At 59.5% G+C, this 20,145-nt stretch overlaps 1 protein-coding gene across 1 annotated transcript; it reads right to left on the reverse strand.

The window, feature by feature from the left end:
• Positions 1 to 8,534: 8,534 nt before the first annotated feature.
• Positions 8,535 to 18,941, reverse strand: LOC135887064 (ubiquitin carboxyl-terminal hydrolase CYLD-like). The gene is made up of 15 exons (XM_065414844.1): positions 18,928 to 18,941; positions 17,247 to 17,679; positions 16,595 to 16,927; positions 16,383 to 16,488; positions 15,603 to 15,922; positions 15,201 to 15,369; positions 14,867 to 15,008; positions 14,286 to 14,408; positions 13,822 to 13,913; positions 13,512 to 13,575; positions 12,982 to 13,123; positions 12,761 to 12,869; positions 11,847 to 11,965; positions 11,436 to 11,652; positions 8,535 to 8,719 (listed from the first exon to the last, which is right to left on the reverse strand). The coding sequence occupies exons 1-15, from the start codon at positions 18,939 to 18,941 to the stop codon at positions 8,535 to 8,537; spliced, it is 2,568 nt and encodes an 855-aa protein (XP_065270916.1).
• Positions 18,942 to 20,145: the final 1,204 nt, after the last annotated feature.

Raw genomic sequence — 20,145 nt, forward strand, 5'->3', positions numbered from 1 at the left:
AGCCCCACTCCAGTGGCCTAACTAACACAACAGCCTTCCTATTACTAGCAAATACCATTAGACTCCCCAGCCACATCCCTGATTTCCAGACATTAACACAAGAGCAAGTCAAAGAAGCTCAAGCCGTGTAACCACCGTGCCCCTCGGGGAGTTATCAGCATCAGGGATTGAACCTTGGGATCTTAGTGCATGAGCTAAAAGACCCACCTTGGGTAGCTGAGTCTGGCTGTGACCCAATAACCACTAGAGGAGGAGGATGTACCACGTGGATGCACAATAATGTCCTGGACAACGCTGGTTGGTCCACCTCAAGATAGTCTTAAAATTGGGGCAGCGGAATGGTGGCAGGCGGGGTGGGGTCTTTGGTGAACTTGATGTCCCGGCAGAACAAGATGGGCTCCTGGCCCAGGCCAAGGCGGTACTGCCACACGTAGAGGCTCTGTTTGGGCTCCAGGGTAGCCTGGAAGGTCTCCTCTTCCTCCCGGGCTTCAGTCCAGTCCTCCTTCTCCGTCTTGACACTGCTCCCACCGTACTGGGCCGAGAGGGAGAACTGGGCCTTGATGACAGCCGCCGTCAGCTCCCCAGCCCCAAGTGAGGCGGAAGCCCCCACGTTCCAGTTGCGCCCGACGCTGGCCACCTTCTCCTTGGCGAAGCCCACCTTCCGGGCCACGGCGTGAGTCCAGGTGATGGGAGTCTCCGAGTCATTGGAGAGGGTCTTGATGCACTCCCAGCTGCTGAAGGAAGGGCCCCTGGTCAGGGCCAGCCCCCCAGGAAGGAAACTCACCAGGTCAGGGTGGATGGAGTAGACTGCAGCCAAGTTGGCATTGATAAAACTCTTGTAGAGGTGGAACTGAGCTCCCCATCTTTGGTCCACAGTGACCAACGCCCAGTAGCTCCCGATGCCAAAGTAGTACAGCCCCAGGCAGCACTGGGGATGGAGGGGGATGTCTTCACCCCTGGAGTCTGTGCTTAAATCGCACACACCACGCACAACCCCCTGGCCAAAGAAGAGGATGAAGAAGAAGTTGGCACGTTTCATGTAGTGGTCCCCGCCGCGGCAATTGGGATGCAGCTTGTAGACCTGAGCTCCTTCATCTGTGCTCAGGTCCTGTACCACCCGGTAGGAGTCGCCTTTGATGATGTAGATGTCGGGGTCCCTCTCAGAGCCCAGGTAGTGATCCCCACCCTGGCACGAGGGGTGCAGGCTCCGGATCTCAATGCCGTGTCCGGTCTCCAGACGCTCTGTCCGCAAGTAACAGCCCAGGTCAGAGCGGACCACGAAGTCTCCGTGTCTCTTTCGGAAGATGCCGGTGCCGGGAGCGTCTTTCCGTGGGACGATCCTGGCCATCGAGCCTCAGACCCTGAGGGAGACAGCAAGGAGAGGATGGGGATGGGGGGCGGGGAGGATTATAGGACAATGGCCAGGCACTATCCCGACCGGCTGGACCCTGCGTGAGATGGCTCAGCACTGGTGAGATGCTCCTTTCCTGCTCTCCTGCCGTACGTCGGGGAGAATTTACAACCAGAAACTCGTGGATCTGCCAGGAAACACCAGGGGCCGCGGAGAGATAAAGACCCAGAAGCCCACCGGGGTTCAGAGACACGGTCGCTGCTCTACCAGGCGTCTCTAGCGTCACCCTCCCCGGGCCAGGAAGTGGTGGAGGCGGCTCAACAGATGTTGCAAGACCGGCAGGGCGGAAAAAAGGAATTGTGTAACCAGTGTCCTGGGGCTGGGCTTGGAGATTGGGGTGGGTGGGGTGTGAGAAAGGCAGAGTTTGTAGGATACGGGCCCCACGTAGGACTGACGAGAGGAGGACAAAGGGGAAGCAATTGTACCAGGGCCCCAAGCTCAGGGGGTCCCCAAAAGATCTGTAAATGGGGCAAAATGGGGGAGGGTGGGGCCCCAGCGAACATAGTGCACTATGGCCCCCAATTTCTCTCCAGGGTCCTGCAGTGTTGTCTAGTGGGTAGAGCTCTGGGCTGGCAATCAGGACACCTGGGTTCTAGCCCTGGCTCTGCTGCCAGGCAAGACCTTGGGTAAGTCACTTCCCCTGTGTGTGACTCAGTTTGTTCTCTGGCTTGGTCTATGTAGACTGTAAGATCTTCGGGACAGGGCCTTTCTCTCGCAATGTGTATGTATGGCACCTAGCGCAGTGGGGCTGTGATCTTGTCTGGGGACTCCTGCAGTAGAAATAATTAACCGCTACCACTTTATTCTTCTCTCCAGGCCATGGAGATGAGGCCAAAATAGCTCCATCGCCGTAAACCCTGACCCTTCTCTTCCTCCCGCATGGTTGGGCAACCCAGCTCATGATACCTCCCAACTCTTGGGCCAGAAAGCCCATGGAGATGCCCTCGGCCCTGTGCCCCGTCTCTTCCCTCCTGGTCCCCACTGGGGCTAGTCCCTCCAAAACAGACATTTTCCCCTGAAAACATTATGAAACAAGTGGTCTACAGGACCATCAATGGCCTTGAGGCCTGTGAAGAACCTGAGGGTCCGTGCGGCCTATAAGGGGCCCAAGAGACCCAAGATGTCCCTCAGGACAGTAGTAGGCCTGTTTGGATGAAGAGGCCTGTACGCAGCCCTTCATGGCAGTGACGCCTAGGAGGCCTGTCTGCTCCCCACCAAGGCTTGACTAACCCATGATGACCATGATGCAGAAAGGCCTATGAAGGTGCCAAATGCCCAGAAGGATGGTGAGGACTCTACGGCTTGGGGGGAGGAGGGGTGGCTCTGAAGCACCCACAGTAGCTCTTCGGGAATCAGATTTCAGGGGTCTCTGAGGCCCATGACCACTCTCGGGCCCATGCAACCCGTTGCCCTGGTTCATTTCTCAGGGTTACTTGGTCTTGTTTTGTGCCTTACCAGGGTGGTCTGGTCGCCTTAGTCCCATGGCGGGAGCTTCACTATTTGACCAGTTCTGCCCCACTACCCCTATCTCCCCTCTAGGGAGAACCCTGATGCATTGTGGGTCCCTTCTGCTTTCATTTTGACAGCTGCTGGGGTTGGGGAGCTCAGAGCAACTTTCGATCTGGCCTTTATTCTCAGCCCAGGGGGAGTGACTCCGGCTTCCCCTCTGGGGCCACTGAGGTGTCCCTCCAGCCCTAGGCCAGGGGGCCCACCCCCATCTCCATGGGGCCATGGGGTTCCTCCTCCTCAGAGCGGCTCCATCCCCTTGCTGGCTCTGCCTCCCCCCACCTCGTGTCTGCCCCAGGCCCAGCACCCCAAGGCAAGGCTGGTCCCTAAGAAGGACCACCTCAGCTGCTACCTCACCACCAACTGCCTCAACGAAGAGCAGTAGATCCAGCTTCACAGCCTGGACCCCTTGCACTGGCTCAGCGAGCGCTACCTGGGCTATCAGATGGACTCCAAGGTCTACATCATCTGGGGCAACTCCTTCCGAGTGATGGAGGATCTGAGCACGGACCAGGGCACCTCTGTCGGGCCGCTGCTCTGCTAGGCAGACCACTTCATACGCTACCACGCCACACCTTCTAAGGCTACTGTCTGGAGCAGGGTGTCATCCTGTCCACGAAGGACCTGAGCCAGCCCCACCAGCTCTCCCCCTACCCCATTCACCCCAAGCGCCGCCAGGGCCTCCGCTACCTCTGCATGGACTCCCACAAGACGCTGGTCATGGTGGACGAGAAGTGGGGAGCCAATGTGAGGACCAACCCAAGCCTTACAAGGGGAATCTTCTCCACCCACCCCAACCTGCTCAGCTTCCTGCCCAGGGCTCCTGACCCTCACCAGGGGCATCTCCATCCACAGCTGCGATTGCATCAAGGCAACACATCTGACGTATCCATCACCCGGACTGAGAAGATGACCTGCAAGGTGGGTTCCACCAAGCAGATGTCCAGCATCGGGCGCAGCTGGGATGTGGCCACCACCAGCTCTTTCGAGACAGTCACCATCACTGGGCTCATCACCCAGGCCCAGTTCTCCCTGTCGGCCCAGCCCAGACAAAGCAGGAGGACTGGACTGAAGCCCTGGAGAATGATGAGACGCTGCAGGTGACTGTGAGACCCAAGCAGAGCTTCTTTGTATGGCAGTACCTCCTCAGCCTGGGCCAGGAGCCTGTCCTCTTGTGCCATGACCTCACCCGACCCTCCTCCCTCCCTCTGCCTTCATCCTCCTGAGCCTCTTGGAGACAAAGCCCGCAGACGATGCCGTGACCATCCCATGGGCGTCTGCCTAGCCAGAGCCTCTTGGGTTGAGTGTTGCATTGGCCTCCTAGAAATTTGTGGGATCAAATCAATCCCTCGAAATCCATGCTCACAGTTTCCCCGTGCCTTCCTCCCCGCCTGCCCACCTGGCTCATCCGCCTCTCCTGAGCGGCTCTCCCAAGATCAATGCAGATGATTTAATTAATTCTCCTCTTGGTCTTTTATGGTTACGGCTAGGTGTGGCAGAATTCGATTTTTACACTTTTTTCAAATTTCGACAGATACGATCGATGTTTGTTTTTAAGCATTTTCTTCCATTTTGATCAATTTCAATTTTCACAGTTATGCAAAATTATGGCCTTTAACCTTTTTTTTTAAAAAAAATATCTATTTACATTTTCACAGTTGTGGGAAATTGAGTGGGATCAGACACTGGAGGAGGACAGACAATAATTATTTAATGACAGTGGGACATTGAGATTCAAAAAGTTAAAGCTTTATAGCCAGTAAAACACAAATTGTCAACAGCACATGGCCAAATATACGGTGTAAACGGCCTTAAATCAAATTCTAATAATTACTCAAACAGCATTTTGCTTACCTTGCCTAGCTGTCAATTTTGATTATTATCATGAAATCAACGTTTATCGACATTTAACGATAAAAATCAAATCCTCCTGCAGCCTGAATTCTGCTTTGGGATCATTTTGGGGTGGAGCCTGTGGCAGAAACGCAATGCATTTGTCAATCCTGAATAAAGCATCGATTTTTTTCGGCGTTCACCAAGTTGTTGGCATTGAATTTCCTTGCTTTTCTCCTTTGTTTCACTTTGGGGGCTATAGAAGGGGGGAAATGGAGGAGAAAGAAGGAATGCAGCAGGGACCTACAAAAGGCCCTTGAGTTGGTATCTCTGTGAGACAGGTGGGGAGCAGAGCGGGTTGAAACCAAATATGTGGTGGGAAATTTAGTGTGTCAGGCCCCAGGACCCACACAGACCCATAGAGGCCTCCAAGACTCTTCGGCACTGACAATCCCCATCTCTCTCCATGGCTCCTGGCAGTGGACCAACTGAGCCAGGTACCGGCAGGAGGTATTTCTGGTGACCGCAGCCTTTCCCTGGCCCACAGCATCGGCAAGCGCTTGGGCTAGCAAAGAGAGACAGAGGTTGAGACATGGTCCATCCCTGGTTGAGCCTGTTCAATGAGCCAAACCAGTGGCCATGGACTCCTCCCCTAGGTCTGGCTTTGTCTCTTCGTCCTGAGACCCAGCTCAGACCCTCCCATCCCAGCCGCCTGGCACCTTTTCCCCTTTGGTCCCCAGCTCAGTCCCCACATCCCGCCTGCTGGGCTTTCCCACTCCCAGACGTCGATCGTTCAGGCCTTGGGTGAATCTTGCTCCCTCTCTGGAAGCTGGGTCGGTTCCAAGCTGTTCTTTGCTGACCCCCAGACAGCGAGGGGACACCCCCCACTTCCTGTGCCAGGAGCAGCGTTAACCGGTGTGCACCCACCGGGCAGCAAGGCAATGTGCAGAGAGAAACTGAGGCACGCACCTGCTTCACACAAATGGTACAGAAAATGGCCACTTCGTCCCACCCACCCCCACTGCCCTGAGTCTATAGATACCTGCTCCCCACACCACCCTCCACCCCAAGCCCTACTTACCTCCCCACTCTGGGCTCTCCTGATCCCTCCTCAGCTGCAGCAGCCCTTTGCTCCCCCCCCCCAAGCTCCTGCCCCCCTCCAATCCCATCAGCTCCCCACTGCTCCTGCAAGTCTTCTCAGGGCGGGCAGGACAGATGGTTACACAGCCCCCTCCCCTCTGCAGCCTTCTGGGGGTGATTGGCTGGCCTGTGCTCCATCTTTCCCCTGGGTGGGGCCACTGCTCCCCTCCAATCCGATGAGGTGCTGCTAGCATCGGGGAGGAGACCTTCCTCATATATCGGGCTGGCACAGCCAGGTCCCACCCTTGCCAGGCAGAGGGGATCCCCAGAAGGATTTCCTGGGGGCTCAGCTCTAGGAGAGCAGCAGGCTCAGGGGTGAGGTTCTGCAGGGGTGGCCGACACCTCCAGGCCGCGGGCATCCTCCCCTGGAAGATCACCACCACAGGAAGTACCACCTCGGAAGGCTGGACTGAGTGACAGCTTCCTCCTAGTCCCTGATTGGCCCAGATGCTCTATTTGAACCCAGGAGGCGTTCCAGAAAGTGGCTGTGCAAGGAGGCCAGCCAGAGCTGGACCTGTCTCTCAGTTCAATCTGCTGACCCCAGCCCGGGCCTGGAAGGGTGACTCCAGTCCCGACCCCTAGCATCGATACTTGGGCTTTGCCACCAGCTTTTGCCCCTTATCCTGGTCCCCAGCTCAGGATATCGCTCTTAGACCCCAACCTAAGGTCTGGGCTCTATCTAGCACCAGCCCTGACCGCCCAAACCCTGGGCATGACACAGAGGCAGTAGCAGGCCCACACAAAGTGAGGGTCTTTTGAGGGGTGGCAGGAGCAATCTGGCGGGGGGTAGTGAAACTTGCTACCGCTCCTTGTGACCTTCCTCATCACTAAGGGCCGGGGAAGCTAGTAGCTCTGGGGGGTGAATCGAATCCACTCTGGGAACAGAATTGGCGCAAAGTCGGGTCGCACTTCGGGCTTGTCTACCCAGAGCGGGAGTTTAATCCCTCACTTCTCCAATTAGTGCCCAATGCCCACGCCCATCCCATGGAATCCAGCTAATCTTGGCAAGTGACCCACACCCACATGGTGCAGAGGGAGGCAGACCTCCCCCAGGTTCCTGCCAAGCTCCGCTGAGGGAAAATTGCTTCCCTGCCCCGCATACGGCGACCAGCGAGAGTCCAGGCCTATGAGCAAGAACCAGCCAGACGAGCACCTGAGAGAGAGGATGCTGGGAGCCACCTCAGACCCCTGCCCTCCCTGTCCAATGGCCCCTCTCCAGAAGTGGCCATCCCTGGGGCTTCCAAGGAAGGTGATTCAAAAATAACTTCCCAGCATACACTGGGTGGGAAATCCCTTCCTGACTCCTACCAGTGGCTGGCTGGAACCCTGAAGCATGACCATTAGGAACAGAGGACGGCTGCCTCCCCGTCATACAATCGTGCTCATGCATTTGCCCAGCTCAGCCTTAAATCTACTTGATTATTTGCCCCCACACCTCCTATTGGAGGCCATTCCAGCACCTCACCCCTCTGGTGGTGAGAACCCTCCTCCTACTTTCCAGCTGGAGTTGGTTAATGGCCCATTTGCAGCCATTTGTTCTCATGCCAACATTGTCCTTTAGCTTCAATAGCTCTTCACCCTCCCTGGTATTTAGCCCGCCCCCGGCCTGATGTATTTATAGACAGCAGACAGATCCCCTCTCGGCCGGCTCTTTGCTAGACTAAACAAGCCCAGCTCTTTCACTCCCCTCTCGTCAGCCCGACTTTCCGTTCCCCTGGTCGTCCCTTCTCGGCGCCTGCTCCCTCCTTCTGGAACGGCTGGGGCCCAGAATTGCACCCCGGATTCCAGCCAAGCTCTGGCCTTGTCCAGGGATGTCCACACAGCCCCCCATCTCTCCTGGAAGCCCTCCAGGATGTCTCCAGCGGCCACTCGGTGCGGCAAGCCTCTACAGCAAAGTGGCACTGGAGCCCAGCTGCTGAGATACAGACCGTGTAGGTCCGGTTCTCCTCGGCGCCGTGATACTATAAGTCACCAGTTTATTCAGCCAGGTTTGCAAAGGATGAGTCTTAAATCTGGTTTGGTTGAGGCCCACGGCAGTGGGATTTTTCAGTCCTGTCCGCTTTTAATGTCAGTGTCACAATGGGGCCATCACCACCTACTGGCTATGGGGGGCGGGGGGAAGCAGCAGAAGAAGTGGGGCCCAGGGACAGCCCCTAAGACCCATGAGTTCAGGCCATCTCATGATGCCCCCCAGCAGGGTGTAGAAAAGCTCAGAGCTCGTGTGCTTGCTCTCGACCACCTGCATGTAGGTGGGTGAATAGGCCACAGGTCCTTTCTCGTCTTGTGGCGCCAGCTCCCATCTGGCCCCAGGATGTGGGACTGGCTGGCTCAGGGGGTGGGGAATGGGACATGGGGCCTTTCCCCTCTAGGGGGCGCCAGCTCCCATCTGGCCCCAGGATGGGGGACCGGCTGGCTCAAAGGGAGGGGAATGGGACACAGGACCTTTCCCCTCCAGGGGGCACCAGCTCTGATCCAGCCCTTTTAAGGGGCATAAGGATACCAAGGTTGAGCTATAGGTCCAAGTCGTTTCCAGACGCTTCTTAAAGGCACAGGTGCATTCATGGTGCAAATAAAGTCCCCTCATTGGGCAGCAGTTCCGTTGCCCTCTCCCCAATCGCCGTATCCCTGCACCCCAGGGGAGAGACTATTTGTAAAGCCCAAGGGTGGGGCTGTGGTAGAGGCACATGTAGGCATCGCAGAGCAGGCGTCGGGCACAGGGGGGCAGGGACTTGGGGTCCAGCACCTGGAGCTCCTCCGGGCTCATCTCCAGGTAGTCGGCCACCTCCGGGCAAGGTGTGACCCGCGGGATGTTGAAGCCATTCTGGCCACCTGGAAAGGAAGGAGGGGGAAGGAAGGGGTTAAAAAGGAGAGACGGAAAGAGAGAAGGCGGAAAAGGAGAGAAAAAGAATGAATAAAATAGTGGAGGGGGGGAGGGAAGGTATGGAAAGGGGGAGAAGATGGGAACGAGAAAATGGAGAGAGGAAGAAGGGAACGAGAAATGGAGCAAAAAAAGGAATGAGAAAATTAACAGAGAAAGAAGGGAGAGGAGGAATGGATAAAGAGAATGGGAACGGAAAATCGTAAGAGGAGAATGGAGAAATGGAGAGAGAAGACGAGAATGAGAAAAAGGAAAGAGGAAAAACGAATGGAAACAAAAGAGGGAGAAATAAGGAGTGACAAAAGCTAGAAAGAGAGGAAAGGAAAAAGTGGAGAGAAGGATGGATATAAAGGAGGAGAAATTGGGAAAAAATAAAAAGGAGAGGAAGAAGGGGAAAGACAAGTGTAAAACAGAAAAAGGAGAAAGTGGAGAGAAGACAGAAAAGGAAAGAACGAGAAGGAGAAAATGGAGAGAAGAAATATAAAGGGGAGAGAGTGATACCAGACACCTCTGTGTTCCTGGGGAACCAGGGTGCAGTATCCAGCCGGACTCATGAAAGACACCTCCCACCCCCCAGCCTCTGCTTAAACCAAAACCCATCAGAAGAAGAAAACTTGCAGAGAGCAGTGAAGGGCGTTGGGAGACACACCTAGACCCCTCCTGACAAGGGTGACAAGATTAAGACATCTCCGTTAGCATACAGAATGGAGAGCAGAGACAACTCCCCTAGCCTCATCTGCATGAAAGATGGGACAGGGAGACATCTCAATTTACATACAGAATGGAGAACAGAGAACCACACTGAATTCTGGGACCAGAAAAAGCAGGGAAGCACTGCATCCTGGGAATCTCTGCTCCAGATGCTAATGAACCTATGCCTGCCCACACCCGGCTCAGCAATTATCAGACCAATTCTAGTAATGAATCCTTAATTGAGATCCAAATACTGAAGCAGCCTAGTTGCATTGTGAGCTCCCTGGAAGAAAACACCACCCATAGCCAAAAGTGATCAGCTCCTATTGTCTAGTCTAAAGAAAACCCTTGAGTCATCAGTTTACCTATAAACAAATCTAGTGTTCTCCCTTCAACAATTGCAATTTCTCTACAAAAATCCCTACTCACCCTGTAGTCAGGGTTCTGATGCTTAGATCCACACTATGCATCAGTTCCACTGGAACTCCATCTTCTGACTGATCGTGCTGGGGGCTCTGCCTGTCTCCAGCATTCAGGACCCTCAGCTACCACCATCACCTGGGAACCTCGACCAGTTCAAGCCTCATGGAGTGGGTGAGATCCCCCCTCTTTCTCTCTCTGTGTTTTCCTTTCTAAGGTATTAACCTTTAATCATGTATGTTAGTTTGGTTTAGCTCTCCTTGTGTAGTTATCACTATTATTCAATAAATAACTTCTATGGTTAAGTTGGTTGCTTCTCTCTCTCTTGCTGAACTTTACTCGTTTGTGTTTTTAGCTTCCCCCATTCACTCTACAGCAACGCTTCTTTTACCTAAGCAAAAGATCCCTGCAGCGCCCAAAATACTGTGGGGTTTGCTCATCGAGTAGGTTACTGCCAGTACAATTGTGTTGGGGGAGTGGGGATAGGGACGTGCTGAAACTGGGACGCATAAGGGTAACAGCTTGAAAGTGCTGCTTGACCCAGTCCATGGAGCCCAGGGGCATATAAGGAGAGACAGCTGGAAAGTGCTGCTTCCTCCAGCCCAGTGAGTGCAGGGGCATATAAGGGGTCAGCTTGACAGTGCTGATGGACCCGGTCCACTCAGACTTGCTCTGTTAATGTACGTGTGGGGGTGGGTGTTCATCCGGTTCTGGGGTGGGAGTAACCCAGCCCTAGGGACCCTAGGTCCTGCAGGATAGCTCCACTGGGAGGGGACTTGCAGAAGGGAGAAGTAGAGCTCCATATGTAAACACAAGTGACACAAGCAGTACATTGATAGAATTACAGAACCCCCTTCCCCAGAAGAGTAACCCGAATAAATGAGCGTACCCCAAAGTAATGGGCAAATCTGGTAACAAGAGGGGGAATGGGAAAGAGAAATGAGAGAGAAGAGAAAATGGAGAGGGACTCATAAGGGGGAAGAAATGAGACAGAAAAGAATAAGAGAGAAAATGAAAAGGAGAAAATGGAGAGAGAGGAGGAAAGGGAAGTGAGAGAAAGAAAAAAGAAAAGGAAGGAGAAGTTGAAAAGAGAAGGAGCAAATGGAGAGAAAGAGGGAAGGAAAAGAGAGCAAAGAAAGAGGTGGAGGAAAGCAGGAAGGAGAAAAGGGAGAGAAGGAAAAAACAGATGGAAAGAGGGAAGAAAAAGGGGAAAGAATGTTGAGAATGGAAGAAAAGAAGGAAGGAGAAAATGAGAGAAGGAAAAGAGGGAAGAGCTGGAGAAAAAGGGGAGGAAAATGGAGATAGGGACAGAAAGGAGAGAAAAGAAAGAAAAGAGGGAAGGAGAAAATGGAGAAAGAGGGAAGGAAGACGGGAGATAGGGACAGAAAGGAGAGAAAAGAAAGAAAAGAAAGAAAAGAGGGAAGGAGAAAATGGAGAAAGAGGGAAGGAAGACGGGAGTCTCCCTGCTGCAATTCCTGGGGTGCCCACCAGGGGCAGCCCCCAGCCACGTCCCCTGCAGACACCCCCCCTTTAAAGGGCCAGCGCGCAGCTCACCCTGGCGGTCGGCCATGCTGTCAAAGAAGAGCCATTGGCCGCGGCGTGGACCGTGGCGGGCGAAGGCCACATAGTGGCTGGTCTGGATGCAGAGGGCGGCGTAGAGCTGCATAGTCTGGCGGGGCGGGGGGCCTGGTGGGGGCGGCAGGTGCTCCAGCTCTGGGGGTAGGCGCAGGGCGCGGGGGCGGTGGGAGCGCCGGGCGCGGTGACGGTGAACCTGAGTGGGGGGAGGGGGTGATTACGGGGAACAGCATGTACCAGAACCCCCCCACCTCCCCCAGACACCCACCTCTGCCTCCCCCACCCCCACCCCAATATTCCCTGCATCCTCCATCCCCCTCTCCCCTCTCACCCCCAGCGCTCCCCACACCCCCATCTCCGTGTCTCCCCCTGGTGGCCGGCGGGCGGTACCTGCTGGCAGCAGATAGTGCAGTACTGACGGGTGCTCCCTGCTCCGATGCTGGGGTCCCCGTAGCACTGGGGGCATTCGCTCAGTGCCAGAGCCTGGCAGATGCAGCACTCCCGGGGGGCTGCCAAAGCAGAGGGGGAGGGGGGTCAATCACAGCGCCGGCACCTGAGGGACAACCCCCCTTCACACTGCTTCCCCTCCCCCACCACCTCCCTGCGCCCTGCCCCCTCCCGCTACCCTCTCCCCAACACCCCCATCTCCTGCCTGCCCCTCCTCCACCACCTCCCTGTGCCCTCCCCCACCACTGCCTTCTGCCCCTCCCCTCCCCCCAACCTCTTTCTGCCTCTCCTCTCCCTCCACGTCCCTGCCACTGTCCCTCCATCCATCTTTCTGTGCCCCTCCCCCATTACCTCCTTCTGCCCCCACCCTCCGCCTACCTTCCCCACCACCTCTTTCTGCCCCTGCCCCTCCCCGCACCTCCTCTCACTCCTCCCCTGCTGCCCCCTTCCCCATCCCCTCTTTCTGCTCCTGCTCCTCCCCCCACCTCCCACACCCCCTCCTTCTGACCCTTCCACCCCACCTACCTGCCTGTGACCCTCCCCCACAACCTCTTTCTGCTTCTGCCCCTCCCCCACCTCCCCATGCTCCTCCCACACCCCCTCCTTCTGACCTCCCAGCTGCCCCCCACCACCTCCTTCTGCCCCAACTCTCTCGTGCCCCCCACCTCCCTCTTCCTTGCTGACCCCTCCCCTTCCCTGCAGCCTCCCCCCTCCTCACTGCCCCCCACCTCCTTCTGTCCCCCGCTCACCCCCATCTTGCCACCTTCCTCACATCTCCTGCCCCCCGCCCACCTCCTGGCTGTCCCCTCCCCCTTTTGCTACCCACCCCTCCAGCCCTCCCCCTGGCCCCCCCTTACTGTCTTCCAGCAGGTCAGTGAGGTCCAGCTCCAGGCTAGGCAGGATGGTGGCAAAGGCCTTGTAGTACTTGCCATTGCGGGGCATCTGCAAGATGAGGCAGGAGGGGGCCTGGCGGGGGGTAGGGGCAAGGGGTGGTTAGTGTTGGGGGGCAGAGAGGGGGGATCGGGGCTCCAGCCCTCCCCCTCAGCACCCACTCCTCTCCCCATCCCCCGCCTCTCACCTCGGTGAACTTGAGGTCACCAGCGGCCAGTGACCCCTCCAGCAGCTGCTGCACTGTGGGGACCCCCCGGCCCACCCCCCCTGCACTCCCCTCCATGAAGATCTGGTAAAAGATGCAACCCTGGGGGTCCTTGTCCGCTGACCTGGGTGGGGGGAGAGAGAGATGGGGTTAGTGGAGGGGAAAGGGGGAGCTGGGGGGTGTCGGGAGGGGGGCAGAGGAGGGGCAAAAGGGGAATGTGTAGCGGGGAGATGGAGAGGGTGTGGGGAAGGGGGGTTGGGAGGGGGACTTTGCGGGGAATTGTAGGAGGGGGATAAGTTGGGGAGTAGGCGGGCAGGCATGTGGGGAAAGGGGGGTAGTGGGGTGGGGGGTGTTTGGCGGACAGTGGTGGGGGAGGTGGAAGCTTGGCAGGAGAGAGTGGGGGGGCAGCAGAAGGGGGAGGGGGTGGAAGGAGGGGAGACCCTTCCAGTCAGGCAGATGGGGAGCGGGAGGAGCTGGCCAGACACAGGAATGGAGGGCCTGGGGGGTCTTACCGGATCTTAAAGAGGGGCTCCACCTTCAGCACCCGGAACAGCAGGGTGAGGAACTCCTCGGGGTCTTGGGGGGGGAACGCATGGGTGAGAGTGGGGACCCCCTGCACTCCAGCCCCCTCCCCCAGCCCCTCCACCCCTTCCCCCTGCACGCCTAAACCCCCCCTGCAGCCCCTTCCCCACATCCCCTCCCTCTGCACCCCAACGTTTGTCCCATATCCCCTGCCCCTCCCCTTGCCACTCCCCCCTGCCCCCTTCCCTGTACCCCTGCTCCTCCTCCCCCATTCCCCTCCCCCACCCCCACCCCCACCACCTTTCTCCTCGCTGGTGAAGCCCGGGGAGTGTCCAGCCGCCTCCAGCACCCGCCGCAGGGACATCACCTTGGTGGCGCAGACGTAGCCGTGTCTGGGGAGAGGAGGGTGGGGGGTTACCCCGCTGGCAATCCGCCCACATACCCCCTCAGCCCCCCCCCCTCTGAGACTCCCTCCCCCCGGACACAATCCGCCACACCCCCAGCCTCTCCCAGAGACTCCCCCTCCCTTCCTCCCTCCCCCAAACACCTCCTCACCCACCGAGACCCCCTCACCCCTGCATAGGCCCCACCCCCAGAGACCCCCCTGCACCCCTCTATAGACCTGTCACCCCCAGAGACACCCTCACCTCTCCATAAACCCATCATCCCCTGCTCCTATAGAGACCCCCCCTCACGCCTCCATAGACCCCACCCACCCACAGAGACCCCCCTTCCCCTGCAGAGCCCCCCCCCCATGCCCGCACTTGCGCAGAGGGTTAACGATCTCGGTTCTCAGCAGGTCCCGGGTCTCCTCGTAAGTCGCCCCATCGTTCTTGTCCGCGGGGCGCAGCAGCAGCGAGTCCAGCACGGAGCTGAAGGCAAACATGCTGTGGGGGCGGGGAAGGTCAGAACTCCTGGGTTCTATCCCTGGCTCTGGGAGGGGAGTGGGGGCTAGTGGTTAGAGCAGGGAGCTGGGAGCCAGGACTCCTGGGTTCTCTCCCCAGCTCCAGGAGGGGAGGGAGTTCTAGTGGGTTCTCTCCCTGGCTCTGGACGGGGAGCGGGGTCTAGTGGGTTAGAGCAGGGGGGACTGAGAGCCAGGACTCCTGGTTTTCTCCCCGACTCTGGGAGGGGATGGGAGTTAGTGGTTAGAGCAGCCGGCTGGCTGGCGGGCGGGGCTGGGAGGCAGGACTCCTGGGTTCTCTCCCCGGCTCTGGGAGGGGATGGGGGCTAGTGGTTAGAGAAGCCGGCCGGTCAGTTGGCTGGCGGGCAGGCGGAGGGGGCTGGGAGCCAGGACTCCTGGGTTCTCTCCCCGGCTCTGGGAGGGGAGTGGGGGGGAGTCACTCACCAGAAGAGGGTGGCGTCGAGGTAGCAGGAGTTGCAATGACCCTGGATCCCCTTCTTCCAGCCCGTCAGGCGCTGACCCCCCTCTTCACCCAGCCCTGGGGGGGTGTCCTCCGGCACCCGCTCGCTGGCGTAGACCCTGAAATCTGGGGGAGGGGAGGCAGACCTGGAGTGGGATCTCTATCACTATCCCGCCCCTCCCATCCCATCCCTACAGGGAGACACCCCCCCAGCTCTGTCCCCATCCCCCTGGGGCATTGTCCCCCATCCCCCTCAAGTGCCCCCCGCCCTTCCCCCTTGGCTCCCGTCTCTCCCCTCACAGGCCCCAAGAGTCCTACCCAGTGAGTTGCAACGCAGCACGGGGTTCTCGGGGGGCTGGGGCGCCCCAAAGCGGGCATCAGGCCGACAGTGGCGTTTCTTGACGAAGAGGGCCTTGCCAGGCGGGCACTGGAAGTACCGCATCCCTCGGTAGATCCCGTCCGTGCAGCCTGAGGACATCGGCTCCTCCTGGAGAGAGGGGCAGGGACTGTGTCAAGAGGGCCGGGGTCTCATAGCCCCCCATGGGATGACCCCAGAAGGGAGGCAGCTGGGGGGCCCTATAGCCCTCCCATGGATTGACCCCACTAAAGATGGGCTGGGAGTCCCATACCCTGCCCCATGGGGGTGACCCCACTCAGGACAGGGTTGGGGTCCCATAAACCCCCGTGACTGTCCCCCCCAGATGTCTGCCATTGTCTCACCAGCTCCAGCCCTGCAATGGTCTCCCCCACATCCGGCAGCTCCCCAATCCAGCGGATCACCCCGTAGATTGGGGGGTCGTACACCTCCACCATAGAGTTGATTTCCAGCAGGGATGAAGCCAGCTCCTCCTCCCCTCCTTCCTCCTCCTCCCCTTCCCCCCGCTCCTCGGTGCCCCCTGTCAACAGGGAGGAGGGGGAGCTATGAGGGGACCCCCATTCTGGTCTAGGGGGGTATCGAATGGAGGAGGGGGACGGGGGGTCATCGAGGAGCCCTAGGGAGGGGTCATCACTCAAGGCCTTGGGGTCTTCATCAGCCTTTTCTGTAGGGAAAGGAACCAAAACAACATGGCAGACATTAAGCAGATGGGGCCTGTTGGGTGGCAATCTTGGCCATCAGGTATTGACCACCCCTGGGTTGGCCATCTTGGCTGTCAGGCATAGACCACCACTGGGGAGGCCAGCTTGGCCAGTGATCACTGACCAGCACTGCGGTGACCATCTTGGCCAACAGGCATTGACCACTACTGGGGTGGCCATTTTGGCTGGCAGAAAGTGACTGCCATTGGGGTGGCCATCTTGGACAGCTAGTCGGAGGGTCTGGAAGGGATGTCATTATGTCCCATTGCATTGCTGGGAGAAAGGCCATGAGGGCAGCCATCTTGTTGGCTGAGAAAGGCTGTTGTATCTCAGCGACCGCATGGCATGGGCAGGGCCAATGCCCTGTGCAATGAAGCCGAGCCCAGAGGGCTTCCTGCCCCTGCTGTTTACTGTAGGTCCTACCTTTATGTACTTTGGCGATTGGCAGGAGGATCCCGTACTGTGGAGAGGGGAAGTGGCAGAGCAATTGGTCTTTGAATTTGCCATCCCATGAGCCAACGGGCTGATCCTGGAAAATAAAAGGGTTCAGGAAAGGGGCCCCCAATTATGATCCTCTCAATAAGGATCTTGCTGTCTGGCCCCACCCTAGAAGTTGGGGGTCAACGCCCTCTCACCAGGCAGATCCCCACGAAGACCCCAGTCATCTTCTTCTTGGGCAGATAGTCGCAGAAAACCACAGTGCCCGTGGGGGTGCTGTCATCCATCTTGAAGAAGACTCGATCGCCGAGCTCCAGGGGTGGAGAAGATTTGAGGGGGTCCCCTGCGGCCAGCTGGAGCCTTGTGTATGCCCGGCGGCTGCCCCGGGGAGCCATCAGGGGGCTGCACTCAGACCCCTCCTCTGGCTCAATCCGGCTCACAGGCACAAAAACCCCGCAGTTCTCCCGGCATGAGAAGAACTTCTGGCCTCTGAAGGAGCCGTCGGTGAAACCCTTCCCAGCTGCTGATCCCTGGAGAGGAACAGAATAGGGGGGTTGTCATGGATGCCTGATACAGTCCCCCACCGTGAGGCCAGATCGGAGTTGGTGCCCCCTAGAAGGGAAAGGCCCCATGTCCTATTCCCTGCCCCCTGAGCCAGACAGTTCCAGATTGGAGCTGTTGCGCCCTAGAGAGGAAGGCGCCGTGTCCTATCCCCTGCCCCCTTTAGCCCACCAGGCCCGGATCGGAGCTGGTGCCCCCTAGAGGGGTAAGATCTCATGTTCCATTCCCCCCAGTCTAGCCAGTCCTTGATTGGAGCTGGCGCCCCCTAGAGGCTCCCCCCTCACTCACCACCAGTTCCACCCCGAAGATGACTCCAGCCTGCTCCTTGCTGTCTCCCATGGGTCCCCGGTAGCGCAGGACACCCCGGACCTTCTCCCCAGAGGCCGAGGTGATCTGGACCCGGACCCGGTCCCCCGGGCGCAGGGCCCCCCGCCTGCCCAGCAGCCCCTCCTGTCTGAAGAGCTCCAGTCGCTCATCCCCGTTGGTCACGGCCTGCAGCATCCCGGCTTGCTCTTTGCTCAGCTCCCGCGCAGCCCGGGCCGGCACCTGCACCATGGCCTCCGTGTCCAGCAGCTTGGCCCAGAAGGGGCAGTCCGGGGAGGGGGGCTCACCCGCCTGGCTCAGGAGGCTGCCCCGGGGCACCTGCCCCCCACCTCCCCCAGAGAAATCCTGCACCAAGATGAAGAACCGGCGCGGCCGCATGGTGTTGGGGGGGTGAGTCCTGGAGGGGGGAGACACGAGATCAGACAGGGGCTGACTGGGGGATGAGTGGAGGGGGGGAGACTGGGCTGGGGGGCCCATCCAGGAGGGAGGGATAGCAGGCTGGGGGGGTCATTAGGAGGGGAGGGGGGAGACCAAGCTGGGGGGCTGCTTGGGGGAGACCAGTATCCTGGAGGGGAGCGGGGAGACCAAGCGGGCAGGGAGTATTGGTGGGGGAGACCAGGTTTAGGGGATAACTGGGGGCAGCCAGCAGGGCCGGCTCCAGGCACCAGCCCTCCAAGCATGTGCTTGGGGCGGCACCTGGAGGGGGGCGGCGCTCACCCGGGGAGAGCGGGGCTGCGGCCGGTCTCGGCGCTCCGACCGGCCGGGCAGAGCGGGGCCGCGGCCGGGCTCGCCGCCCTCCCCCCGGCGCTCCGGCCGGTCGGGGAGAGCGGGGCCCCGGCCGGGCTCTCCGCCCTCCTCCCGGCGCTCCGGCTGGCCGGGAAGAGCGGGGCCGCCCTCCCCCGGAGCTCCGGCCGGCCGGGAAGAGCGGGCCCGCGGCCGGGCTCACCGCCTTCCCCTGCCGCGCTCCCCGCCGGGGGGCGGGGGGTGGCGGGAGGCTTTTTTGCCTGGGGCGGCACCTGGAGGGCGGCGGCGCTCACCCGGGGAGAGCGGGGCTGCGGCCGGGCTCGCCGCCCTACCTCGGCGCTCCGGCCGGTCGGGGAGAGCGGGGCCCCGGCCGGGCTCTCTGCCCTCCTCCCGGTGCTCTGGCCGCCGGGGAGAGCGGAGCCGCGGCGGGCTTGCCGCCCTCCCCCCGGCGCTCCAGCTGGCCGGGAAGAGCGGGGCCGCCCTCCCCCGGCGCTCAGGCCGGCCCGGGAGAGCGGAGCTGAGGGGTGGGCAAAAAAGCAGCAAAAAAGCCAGAGCCGGCCCTGGCAGCCAGGCCTGAGGGGTCAATCCCATCTGGGAGGCAGGGGAGAACAGGCTGTGGGGGGAGGTCGATGGGGGGGGGGGGAGACCTGGCTGAGCAGCCCGTTAGTGGGAACAGGAGTGGGGGAACCAGGTGGGGGGTGGGGGGGAGTGGGAGAGACCAGGGAAGCTGAGAGGAACATTGGGATGGTGGGAACTCAAGGGAGTCTGTGATCCTGCTAGGGGGACGGGCTGTGGGGGCCCATCCTGCTCTGGGGGGACGGGTCATGGGGGCCCATCCTGCTCTGGGGGGGGACAGGATGTCCCTGGGTACCCGACGGAGAAGACCATCTCCAAAACTCGCCTGCCGCCCGTCATCCCCGTCCGGATGTCATCTGTCGTGGTGGGGTTCCCCCGACGAGCTGGAGCACAAGGGATGGAGGAAGAGAGAGAGAGAGAAAAGAAAGTTCAGAAAGAGAGGGAAGGAGACAGAGCCAGCCGGGTGGGAAAAACCTCAAGCCTGCAACTGCCCTCCCGGTCCTTCGTCCCTCGTCCTCCAGGAAGTCTCCTTTGTTCCCCTGCTCCCTGCCTTGCCAGGCCAGGGGCCGTGGGGCCAGGTAGAGTGTGCGAGGAGGGTCCCAACTCTCCCCCACCCCCTGGGGGACTCCCGTTGGAACCCTGAAAACAACAAATGAGGAAGTGGCAGAGACTGGGGGTGGGGCTGGAGAGCAAGGGGGTGTGAATCAAGGGGGTGTGATGAAGGGGACAGGAGCCAATGAGGGTGGAGAGGGGTGGAGAAAGAAAGAAAGAAAGAAAGAAAGAGCAGGCTGGATTTATGGGAGTGAGGTCTAGTGTTTGACACTACGAAAAGGGGGTTTCTGTCTGTCTGTGCCACCCACTTCTGGGGGTCAGCAGCCCTGCTCCGTGTATGACAGAAGGCAGGGGGTGGGGCTGGCTCAAGTGGGTGGACCGCAGGGCCGGCTTTAGGCCAATTCAACCAATTCCCCTGAATCGGGCCCCGCCCCTAAGAGGGCCCCGCACCCAAGCCCCGGTACGGTGTACCGGCAAGAGCCGGTTTCCCATACCGGGGTGGCCCGGCTTCCCCAGGGGGCAATTTAAAGGGCCTCGGGCTCTAGCAGGGGCTGGAGCCCCAAGCCCTTTAAATTGCCACCAGAGCCCCACTGCTGGAGCCCTGGGGTAGGGCTGCAGGGCTCTGGGGCTATTTAAAAAGTCCGGGGCTCCCGTTGCTGCTACCGCCCCGGCCCTTTAAATAGCCGCTGGAGCCCCGCCGCTTCCCCAGGGCTTCCTCAGCTATTTAAAGGGCCAGGGCGGTGGAAGCAGGGGAGCCCCGGGCCCTTTAAATAGCCCCCGAGCCCCGGGCTGCTGCTGCTGCTATCCCGGAGGGAGAGGGGGCACTTACCGTACAGGGTGGGCTATACCCGCACCCTCTGCCCGCACCAGCCCCGCATCCCCTGCCCTGCCCGCAGCCAGCCCCTGTCTCCAGCCCCGCACCCCCTGCCCTGCCCGCACCAGCCCCTGTCTCCAGCCATCCCCGCACCCCCTGCCTGCAGCCAGCCCCTGC

The sequence above is a fragment of the Emys orbicularis genome, chromosome 12 (genome assembly GCF_028017835.1).
Source record: "Emys orbicularis isolate rEmyOrb1 chromosome 12, rEmyOrb1.hap1, whole genome shotgun sequence".
NCBI classification, from domain to species: domain Eukaryota; kingdom Metazoa; phylum Chordata; order Testudines; family Emydidae; genus Emys; species Emys orbicularis.